This window comes from Argentina silus (genome assembly GCF_951799395.1).
Source record: "Argentina silus genome assembly, chromosome: 2".
NCBI classification, from domain to species: domain Eukaryota; kingdom Metazoa; phylum Chordata; class Actinopteri; order Argentiniformes; family Argentinidae; genus Argentina; species Argentina silus.
The window spans coordinates 29064080-29076334 of NC_139656.1; the positions used below are offsets into that span (position 1 = coordinate 29064080).

The 12255-nt window shown below is 40.8% G+C and overlaps 1 protein-coding gene across 1 annotated transcript; it reads left to right on the forward strand.

The window, feature by feature from the left end:
- Window positions 1–606: 606 nt before the first annotated feature.
- LOC310801300 (odorant receptor 131-2-like) lies at window positions 607–1539 on the forward strand (the record flags this gene model as incomplete). Its single annotated transcript, XM_083665295.1, has 1 exon — window positions 607–1539. One exon carries the CDS (start codon window positions 607–609, stop codon window positions 1537–1539), a length of 933 nt encoding a protein of 310 aa, XP_083521421.1.
- Between the last annotated feature and the right edge of the window lie 10716 nt (window positions 1540–12255).

Here is a 12255-nt window from a genome sequence, read left to right on the forward strand (position 1 = left end):
AAAAATTAGAGGGCAAAACCTAGTCCACAGTTGAAAAGGCTCCGGGTACATAGATGTATACAAGATAGAAGGTCTAGTCGATCTGGGGGTTCCTTGCATGTTGCATAACAATCCATTTTTAATTCACTTAAATGGTTGGCTGTCCACAATATCACAGAATACGATTATATTATACATCTAAAGAAGATTTGTTGTCTGTTCTACTTTTTCAAGATTCAAGATTCAAGATTCTTTATTTGTCACGTGCATACAAGTATACAGTGAAATGCAAAAGTGACAGTGCCACAGAGGAGTGCAACAATACGTTTTAAAATAGAATAAAATAAAATAGAAGTACTAAAAAATATAAACAGTATAAAGTATAAGGGGGAAGAAACTTTTACTTTTAACCATGACTGTAATAAGATAGGATTATCTAAAAAGGATTTGGTCTCTGTTCTTTTTTTATTTTTATTTTTTAAAAACATAATCAGTAAACCATGACTGACAAACCATTTTCCACCGCCCATTCTGTTTGAGTTATAAATGATATAGGCGTTAGGACATGGCAAATGGTCACTTCTCTGTCTTTATCAGTGTTGTTTCTTTACAGATTCCTGTGAGACCATGAATAACTCAACAGGAGTTACCCTCCTGAAGCTGTATGGGATGCCTATGAAGGCTGTCTTTTCCATGACACCATGTCTCCTCTTCCTCTATGTCAACGGGGTCATGCTATTCACCTTGATGAGTAAGCCAGTCTTTCAGGAGACTTGCCGCTACATCCTGTTTGCTCATTTGCTTTTCTCTGATTCGCTCCACCTTCTGATATGTATGGTGTTGTACCTGTTTGCTGTGACCCAGTTGAAAATGATTAGGTATGTGTGTGTGACTGTTGCTTTTCTTGCCGGAACCATCGCATCGGTCGCCCCTCTCAACCTGGCTGTGATGTCACTGGAGAGGTATGTGGCCATCTGTTACCCACTGAGGCATGCTCAGATTGCCATCAGTGGGAGGACAGGTGTGGCCATTGCTGTAGTGTGGGTACTGGGCTCCCTACACTCTCTCATTGAACTCATTGTGTTTGTCTCCATTGAGTCCACATCTGTCACTATGCAGGTCTTCTGCTCCTGGTACACACTTTTACAGTTAGAGATATATGCAGACCTGAATAAAGCCTTCAACACTATCTACTTTGTGACAGTAGGAGTAATCATTATCTACACATACATTGCCATTTTGGTAACAGCCAAGTCTGTTTCCTCTGAAAAAACTACTGCCAGTAAAGCCCATAAGACAGTGCTGCTGCACCTGATTCAGCTGGGCCTATGTCTGTCCTCCACCCTCTTTAACATGATTAACTCTGTGGTGCGCTGGCGGATGGACCCTTTGACTGTCTTACATATTCAGTATGTTCTGTTTTTAGGCCTAATCATCTTCCCCAGGTGTCTGAGCCCTCTTATATACGGCCTGAGAGATCAGACTTTCAGACACATTTTCAAATACTATTTTACCTTTGGCCTCAGAAACCCAGCGAAGCCAGTGGTGATTGTAACATGATATACTGAGCTTAAAGTTACATTTTGGAAAATTTTGCCTCGGGGATGCGCCTAAGCCAAAAGGGGTCCCCTAAATAGTCTGAAAATCCTAAATGCCCAGAAATTATCTCATTGGTCATAAAAAAGGCATACCTCCCAATGCCCAAGAACATACCAGTAAGCTTATTTTGCCAAGATTTGTAACAACGTTGTGGTTTAATGAGTAGGGCCCAGATAAATTCTTGACCACCTGTCATATCACTAACATGTAATTCAAAGCTTAGCCTCAAGGCACCGCTGCATGAGCTTCCTCAGTTCGACAGTTCCACAGTTTTCCTTCTGTGCATGCAGCGACACAAAAAACATAACATTCTATATAGACTGGGTGCGTGAATACAAACCTGTTACGTCTAACTCCTGTTTCTACCTGGTGTCTTGAAATGTTTTGAGACAGTGCTATATATGGAACGACCAGAGAAAAAACAAGTTGAGAATTTCTGTGGGCCTTATTAATGATGCAAGAAGTGTATTGATATTGTACATCATGGTAGTATAATGACTATACACTCAACACTCAGGCAAATATTTTAGGCAAACAATTAACAATTAAACTTCCTTATCTTTAATATATATATAATAACTGTTGCTTTTATAACTATTTGTGTAATTTTTCTCTGTGACCGTTTAAAATGTACAAATGAGATGTTGTTGCAAAAGGGGTAATGAGATTCACAAAAAACAACACAATATTATGGTTACGGTTAAGATGGTCAGGTGTATATTGCTTGCCTTCTCTGTTCACTAAACAGTACAGTAGGCCAGAGTTTAAAAGGTTCATGCTTGTGCGACGATATCACCAGTAAATCTGCATCGTCACTTGCCTAATTTGTGAGCTGATATTAATTTTATATTTTAATTGAATTATTTTTATTGGTTTTATTGGGGTTTTTTTCATTTTGAATTAACAATAATTGGAACCCTGGATGAATTATATGAATATGAGTAGTTTATGAGTTGTTGTTTCAATTTGGAAAAGGGCAAATTATTGTCTCGTCGGAAAAAGTCAAAATTATGTCCTTGGATAGCTCAAATCGTTTCCCATTAACCAAAAAAATGTATCTAGCCAATCGTCTTTTAGAGATGAATTTCAAATCCAGGCCCACTCCCCCCCTAGAACAGTAAAGTTCTTCATTTAACGAATTATGTTGACAACCATTGACTTTACTGTAGCCAAAATGTTGCGTAATGTCCCCAGTGATGAAAGAAAGATGTTTGATTGACCAGTATTTTACATTGAGTAGACGAGAGAAGGCTGCCCTTGCCCGCTGATGAAAATTCTGACATTCCCACCCTATTATGACATTTTTAATGATAACAACTGTAGGCTACTTTTCTATCCAGTTCCAGTCCCACTGAAACCCAACACCCTTACTCCTGTCTTGCATGAAAATCCCTCACTTCATTCTGTAATAAATACGCTGTGTTATGAAAGCAGACTCGCACTTATTCATGTCAGATTGCACAAAAACATTTTCCCCGCTTCTTTGCACTTTGAGAGAATGCGTGATGACGGTATGAGAGTAGATAGGAGTTGGTGCCATTGCTTGGTCCTCATTAAGATTATCTGATATTTAAACCACTTCCACTCTTCATCTCTATTATTCATGAGCTGGTATATATTAAACTCGACTTTGCCAATCTATCTGATAAGGCAAGCTGATAAGGCAAACTATCATTCTCTATCTCATTTTTATTTTAGTGATGAGACGGATGGATCTTTTCAAACATCATTCACAGCTCTTCAGAAGCACACGTCTTCACAACTTGTCTGCTGAGGCAGCAGCATTGAGGTAGACCACCGTTGCAATGGCAGTATGAACTATTTAAACACTGGCCTACTGTAGTAGTCAGGGAATTAAATTCAGTGGGAGAAGAAAAATAGATAGTTTATATAGCTAGAAGCTTTAAAATCTATTGCTATCGTACATTAACCTCACCAACAGTATTTGGTAAAAGTCAACTCATTGCTAGCCATGCTCACTTTAAAACAAACAACATGTGTGGATGTTCTCTGCATTAGGTGCGTAAAGTTAGATGCCATAAGTTTACTATTTATGACTGTATTTATATATATCTTTCATGACAGCATAATGAAAGCTGGAGAGTAAAATGTTACCAAACTAATTCATGTTTTCACTGTAAGAATAATGAAAACAATAACCCTCTTTGTCATTTTGAATATCCTATTAAAGCAATCATATTAAGCCAACATTTGTGGTTCATGTTATTGTCCCAGAACTGTATTGTTTTCCTATGGCAGACTAACCCAAGTGCACATGATCTTAAAAATAAATATCCAAAAATAATGGACATACATTTGAAAGGTTACACTTTTCAACAGGAAATGAATGACAACATCAACAAGACCTCCACCTATGACAATATGGTGTGTCAGTAGGCGTTATCGTCATTGACAGTAGAGATACAGTACTTGTGTTTGTTTTTCTGAAGTTAGGGGATGTAAAGCTTTTGCTTGTGTTAACTGAGCCCCCAATCACAACACTGTAAGATTTGTATAATGAGAACAATTGACTCCACAATACTCAACAATGATTAAAACAATACCCTTTCCAGCATCCCTGCACCAGCCTGTTTTGGTTTGAAACCAGCCATAGACTGTCTTCTTCTGTATTTTGCATCTTCTAAAGTCTGTTTGTGCATGATGAGTGAGTGAGTGTGTGAGTGTGTGCGTGCGTGCGTGCGTGCAGGCATCTAATACAATGCCCTGAGTAAGTAATGGAACAGCGAAGCATTTTTATACATAGTCACCCTATTTCAGGGCACCAAAAGTAATGGGACAATTGGCTTGACAGGTGTTTCTGGTGAGTCGGGTGTGTTCCGTCACATCATTTGTACAGGCATAAGAGAGTTGTCAATGTCTAGTATTGATTCTAGGCTTTGCATTTGCCTTTGGAGTCTGCTTTTTTAGAGAGTAAAGGGTAGACCCCGTCTCCTGTTTTCCATATTCAAATGGGATGAGTTTGCAGGGTACCTCAGGGATCAGATAACACAGAAAAGGCTGGGTATTAGTCAAAGAAGACTTGATGTTTGATGATATGTACCCTAGGCAACCATGCACAGGCACTATGGACTCATTTTCCCTGGTTGATACAAAAATGCCTGCCTCCTCAATCCTATCCCCACTGCATATCTGACAAAGAGCAACTAATTGTTAATCATTCCCTTTTTACAGTCACTTTCCCAACTGCACTTAAAGCTGCCATGGTGAAACCCCTGCTGAAGAAAAGTCATTAAGATTCTTCTGCTCTTAGCAATTTCTGGCCAATCTCCAACCTTCCCATTTTAAGCAAATTGGTATTCAAACAGCTTAATGATTTTCTTACTGTATTTTTGAGAAATTGCAATCTGTTTTTTGTGCTTACCATAGCACAGAGATGTCTTTAGTTACAGTGACAAATGACCTTTGAGTCAACACAGATGCCAACAAGCTTTCTGTCTTCCCCTTGGATTTGAGTGCAGCATTTGATACTGTTGACCAAGATGTCCTTCTGGACAGACTTGAGAAGTGGGTGGGCCTCTCCGGTTTGAATTAAGTTGGTTTACAACCTATTCAACCACCATTGGTGACCATAACTCTGAGAAAATATACTTCCAGCCGGCGCAAAAAGGACAGGTCCAAACGCAGGTGTATTGGCAATTTGTGTCGGTGGAAACAGGTGAAATGACCACAGCACTGGAGTGTTGCCTCACCTGCGCTCAGGTGGGTGGAGTAGCGGTAATAGAGACGTGTCTATAACACAACAAAACACATTTCACTGTACCAAGAATTATGCAGGGTACTGTATTTGTGTACAAAACTTCAGGAAAATACAAAATATTTTAATAATGGAATTGTTTTGTTTTACATATTTTGACTGTCATGTTGTGGTTTCACTCTTTAGGCCACATGAAAGTAGAGAAATGACATGAGAGATCTTCTTTTCATCCAACTACCCAGCCTTTTCTGTGTTATCTTATCCCTGAAGTATCCTGCAAACTCATCCCATTTGGATGTGGAAAACAGTTCACAAAGGTTTGCAGGGGTAGGATTTATCAGGCCATCAAACAGTAGATGGGGTATACCCATTACTTTCTAAAAAAACATATGGATTTGGATTGTTCTGAACTCATTCTTAGGCCTCAGTTACCAGCCTATAGTCCATCAGCACTTGTTCCAGAGGTAGTCAGTGTTTCAAGCAGAAACAAGAGGGAGCCCAGAGGAATAGTGACTCCTGTCATTAGCAGATACATTAATTATTAACACCAGGCCTGTCTGTCTTATTAAGCCTCTACCTATCCTGTTGTGTGTCACCTGTGCTCCTCTGTGTATAATATATGATCAGCTGTGTGCCAGCTGGGGGTTGATTCTGCTGACCTCTCTCATGGTTTTGAACAACATAACATAAACAGGGCCAAGACAGACAGGCAACCAAAATATTTACGATAGGACACATTTATTTATATCACTAATGTGTGTAGTTAATGAGGGGCAGGGGAGTATTGCAGCAGTAGCAGCTCCTTGCTCTCATGACACAGGCAGACACCAAGGCCTGCTGCAATACAGCCTCTCATGTGTCACCAATTGTGAAGTAAAGAGATTGCTGCATTTCCAGATCCTGTACTGGCCACTTACTGGTTATCCCATGCTGCCAGTTTTCCCAAGAGCTCTTTTCCAAGCTGAATGGCCTCCAAGACTCCAACTGAAGTGCATTTCTGAACTGGGATGAGTTCATTTTAAATGACTTGGGACAGAAACTGATGGCTGTGTTGTTAACAGCTTGACCACCACACTCCTATGATGAACTGTATTGAACCTTGAACTGTTCAAGTCATCGCCTGTTCGCCCCAGACTATTTAGCCAACTCCTATTCGGAAACACTGTGTGAATTGTGGGTTAAACATCACAATTTCATGACCTAGGAAAAACTATTGAAAAACTATGCAAAAGTTACTCCACTGTTTCGACTTGCTGAAAACAGAAGAGAGATCAAACAAACGGATAGTTCACTACTTTACACCTTATAGTCATATGGTTCCATACCCAAGGGCCAGGATAAACTGTAATCCATGGTACAGAGTTTAAATAGCCATTACTAAAAACTTCAGCCACCGCTAACAAAAAAAAACAATGGCAGTGATTGGAGAACAAAAAACAGGTTAAACACAACAGGACTCTACACTGAAGCTGTATGGGATGCCTGCGAAGGCTGTCTTTTCCATGACTCCTCTTCCTCCACCACTGGATATATCTGTGTTACTTTAGTCTACTAGTAAAGTTGATGACTGCAAACCTTTCATTGTTGATGACTGCAAACTCCTGCGTCCTTCTTCCACTTGGGTCCACACCATACTACCCCGTTACAGTGTTGTACCTGCTTGCTGTGACCCAGATGAAAATGATTAGCTATGTGTGTGTGACTGTTGCTGTTTTTTGTGGGAACCATCGCATTGATTGCCCCTCTCAACCTGGCTGTGATGTCACTGGAGAGGTATGTGGCCACCTGGAGTGGAACAGGTCCAGGAGAGATGGCAGGTTGCAGCCGATGACAGTTTAACCCTTTTAGACGTTTTCAAAAATAAAGTAAGATTATTGTTGCATTTACCTCTGTCTCTGTATCTGTGATGGTGTGGCCCAGGATCCTAGAACCTGTACAGTGGTACAATCCTGTGACATTGACAGACACCAATAGCAGCCTAGAATCAATACTAGACATTGACAGCTTTTCTATGCCTGCACAAATGATGTGATGGAACACACCTGACTTACCAGAAACACCTGTCAAGCCACTTGTCCCATTACTTTTGAAATAGGGGGACTATGCATAACAAGTGTTGTAGTTTCTGAATGGTGAAACCAATATATACACAAATACCATCAAATAAAAGCTCAGAATCTTTAACCTCACAGTGTTTGATTTCAATTCAAGCCTTTGGAATGTAGAGCCAAAATAAGAAAAAATCCTTCACTGTCCAATTACTTGTGCATGACTCACAAAATGAGTTTTAGAACAAGCATGATGTGGGGATCTGGGCACGATCCACCCAGGGATTGGCAGCGTCTTCAGCCCTCTTCAAGGGTGTCTGTGATATGTGCAGCTGGGCTTCTCCTCAGACCGTCCAAAGGTTCTACAGCCTAGCCGATACCTCCTTTAGCAATGGTTCGGAGACTGCGTGATGTAGAATGCGTACATTCTTTTGTCCGTACAGGTTTCCAATTCAGAAAAGGCAATATGGGAGTTTTGTAGGGTGAATGAAAGATAACTAAAGGTTCTCTGAAGTAGATGAGAGAGATCCCTCACCTCATTGCCCCTCTCGTGCTGAGCTTGTGAAGAGTAGTTCGCTGGATGAAATGGTGCGCTTGCTGTGTCCCTTCATCAGGGCGGATGATAAGTGGGTCCATCACTTGCAAGCGTCACCGGCCTACACCAGGTGTGATTGAATAGGGGTCTTCAGCGAAAGGTACCCAAGATTGCGTGTCCCATAGTGAGTGGTCTCATCTCCTTCAGAGAACCTGGGTTACATTTGTAACCTTTAGATTTGTGTGCATTAGTCTCCAAATACAGAGTATGATAGTTACTGATTTATCTATTCAAGAGGGTAATGAACAATTGGGGTGGTAAACTCAGTCTGAATATCAGTTCCCCTATGACCAGTTGAAATTAATAATCACTCCTTCTATTTACATTTATTAACACTATCATTGAACAATGGGACACAACACTTATATTCCCTAATGCCACTATTGTCAAAGTGGGGTACGTGTACCCCCGGGGGTACATGGATCGATCTAGGGGGTACGTGAAATAAATCATAGACCCCTATGGTGCTAGTTTGCATGGTTGAGTTCATGGCCTGAACCATGAATAAGGTGACATTTCACTGTCTTTTTGGAGCTACAAGACTTTTCTAAAGCATAGCTGCTGCTGAGGCAACCCAACACAGAACTAAGTGCTGAAATGTTGTGGCTACCTAATACTCACTGTCAAACATTCCACATAAGACACAGTCTCTCATACAGTCCTCTGATGGGTACTGTATGAAAGGGGCCCAATGTGGCGTTCATCACAGGAGTGTGGTGACACATGAGAGGCTGTATTGCAGCAGGCTTGTTGTCTGTCTGTGTCATGAGAGCAAGGAGCTGCCCCTGCTGAAGAGTTCCCCTCTGACCCACTCCCCTACCCCCTCATTAACTACACACATCAATATTTAATGTGATGATTCAACTTCTAATCCTAGGTTCTAAGCCAATGTTTACATCATTAGGCTATGATTGTCAACTGGGAATCCTGGCTAGTCTGTAGAGAAGGGGTGCTGTTTGCACTAAGGCTGGAACTGTGTACTGCTGACCTCTGTTGGGGCTCAGTGAGACAGGCAAATAGGCCTCTGTCACAGAGATTAGAGTTACCAGCAGTGACCCTCAATACCTTTAACTATGGACCTAACAATTCAACAATTTATCATACCCCAAGTAATGAGTGTCTGAGTTACAGTAATTACAACGTTGATTACCCCCAAGCGCAAACTGTCTCTCCTCACTGATGAAAATGCCATCGAACTCACATTGGAACCGTGAAAAAAAACATTGCACCAAACAAGGCAGAATAGCAAGGTGGGAAAGTTTGTTTTATGCGGCCCCGGTCTGGAAGTGTCTTACTAACAGGCTACTATTTAGGCGGACATAGGGAGATAAGGGCATGGATACCCTTCTCCCAACTTCAGCCATGCCCCCATTCTGTTTGTCATAAACATAGGCCAACTGTAACGCACGCACAATACCCAAAACTGACCAGCCTGTATTAATTCTAAGAAATTCGAGCCAACCCAAACACAATCTGTTGAAATATTGGAGCAGAAGGACCAGGAGGAGGATAGGCGCTGATGAACAAACACTGATGATAGTGTAAAGGCGCATAGCCAGCTTGGGGGTACAGTCCAATATGATAAAAAAATAACTTGTATCTGGTATGCATTTACACGTCTACACCTTGTAATTATTGCTTTACATTATTTTGAGCTAGTTGTCAAGCGTTATTGGAGCTTCTATCTGTGCCCTGGTTAGGTGAACATGCGGGTTGAGGTAGAAAACATTTGGACTTCTCTTTATAAAAAAAGCTTTGGCTATGCAGCGTGTAGAGAGCTGTTAGCAAGTGATAGTGCAGAGGACCCAAGTGCGGAGAGATACTCAGACGGACAGCGTAAAGTCAAATCAAGGAAGGTTTTAATAGGATAACTGCGCACGGCACACAAAACAAACACTGGGGGAAAAGGGGAAAATAAAGGTGGAGAAAACCAAGCTCCGTATAACAAAAGTACACACTTAACAAGTGGAATAACTTGAACTTTAGAAATACTAGTCTCGAAGTAGGGCAACGGGGTAAACAACTGGGATCGCGGAACCGACGGGCAGACAGGGTACTTACAGACATACAGGGAGAATCTCCGACAAAGACATGGGGAACACACAGGCTATATATAACAAACACGAGACAGAATACACAGGTGAAACGAATAATGATAGATTGGGAGGGCACTGGCTCCGTACCGCCAGAGGAGGGCACCAGAGTCACCAGAGAGCAACCTCAGGTGTGACAGAGAGCTGTGTAAAGGATGGCCACATATCGTTCTCCTCTTTCCCCTAACCCTAACCCTGCGCGGAGAAGGGCAGAAGTGGGACAGATTCGTTCCACCCCTCCCATTTTTGCTTGGTCACAGAATAATAGGGCACATTGCACTTGTTATCAAGCGTTATTGGCGCTTCTATTTGTGCCCTGGTCAGGTGAACTTCGGGGTCGGGCAGAGGAGGTCATAGGTCAACATCAGAGTTTGGTGCCCCCGCAGCCATTGAAAGTAAATAAAGACCTATAATATAGAAGCGTAGTAGTAGTGATCCTGAGCAATAGGCCACAAGCTGACAATGATAATTGTAATAGTGATAGATCACAAAAGCCACAGTGATGGACCAAATATAGCAATAAACCACACTGATTTGTCATGATTGATTGATGCTGTGTTATAACCTGATTATTGCAACACATCCTTGGAACACCATATACACATATACCCCTCTATGACCATATGATAATGAATCCTAACATTCCAATATTTTTACTTTGTCATATTCATGAATAACATGTTTGCTCACACAATGGGTCTCTGTCTTTTATCGTAGAAATGAAGCCACCAAGTGCATTCCCAAGTAAAGTCCCCTGGGAACAAAGGCCTCTGAAGGCCAGAGTGAGAAGGGTCCATTGTACAACTGTGTTATTAACAAGTTACTTTTTATCTGTTGGTTTATGGAATGCATTAACAAAACTGATGTTATTGGCTGTTATAAGGTTGTCACCAGGAAGTAGGGCCAAATATGGATTAACCGGTCAACTGAAATCGTATACAAAGGTGTTACAATAGGCAGAATTTGATAAGGATAAGCAATTATACTGTATTGCAAGGTACATTCTGGCAAAAATCTAAGTACATAAGGTAAGGCACAGGGACATTTTTGCTCTTTGAAAAAAGACTGAATACTTGTATGCTTGAATACTTGTCATAAAGAGTTTCTCCCGGACTTGTTTGATTAATAAACATCATCTATAGGAAATTAAAACGTGTCATTTTTGGCACCAAATATCGGATTTTTGCAGGATTTAAAAAAAAAAATGTTTATTCACCCAGTCAGCTGACAATTTAAGTAGAAAAAGAAGTTCCAAAAGAAACGTTGTCTTATTTTGGTCGTGGAAAAAGTTTAAAGATGGTTTGGATGATAGATTTGCTGGGTAGTTGAAAGAAAGTGAGATCGTAGGATGGATCAATAAAAGATGGTCAGAGGGTAGCATATGCAGATAGATGAGAGAAGGCTAGATAGATAGATAGATAGATAGATAGATAGATAGATAGATGAAAGATGGGATGTATAGATGAAAAAGGGGAGGGATAGATAGATCAATAAGTATGAGTTATACTGAGTTATATCTATCTATCTAACGTTAGCTGGAGGAAATCCTACCACTTTCCAGGTGTTTAGAGCCTTGTGGTAAACAGCAGGACGTTCTTTGTTCCAGGTGTTTAGAGCCTTGTGGTAAACAGCAGGACGTTCTTTGTTCCAGGTGTGATAGGAAGGTGGGGAATCTCCCAGAGCTGTCGAAGGCCTTTCAACAAAAACTGGGTTACATGTCTACTGGGGGATGTCTTGTGACGACCTGGATTTATAGACTTCATAAGTGGAGGTGACCTGGTGTTTATAACTCCAGATTTACCTTAATTGGTCAGATCAACTGGGCATCACATTCAACATTTCATTCTAATTGTCTCTATTATTGGTCATTCTGTGGAAAATGGTATCTTGTACTTTCATTTAATACATAAGATCATCTATCTCCGTATTTCTGTAACATTTAGATATCAGACAGTCATTTTGGAGTACATTGTATCACATTGTGTTCGTGGAAATATCCTAAAACATAACACACATTACACATACTTTCCAGAGTTCAGTTCTCAAGACCATGAGGTCTTTGGGGGACAACTTTCCTGTGTGAGGTTATCTACGAGGAAAGTGAGCTTGCTAGAGGTTTGAGGGGGGAAGGGGAAACTCAGATTTGGTTTCTCCCCCTTCACTTTAAACATTTATTACGTATAATGATACACTACAGAAGTTTGATTACTAATTGTTTACCTACAT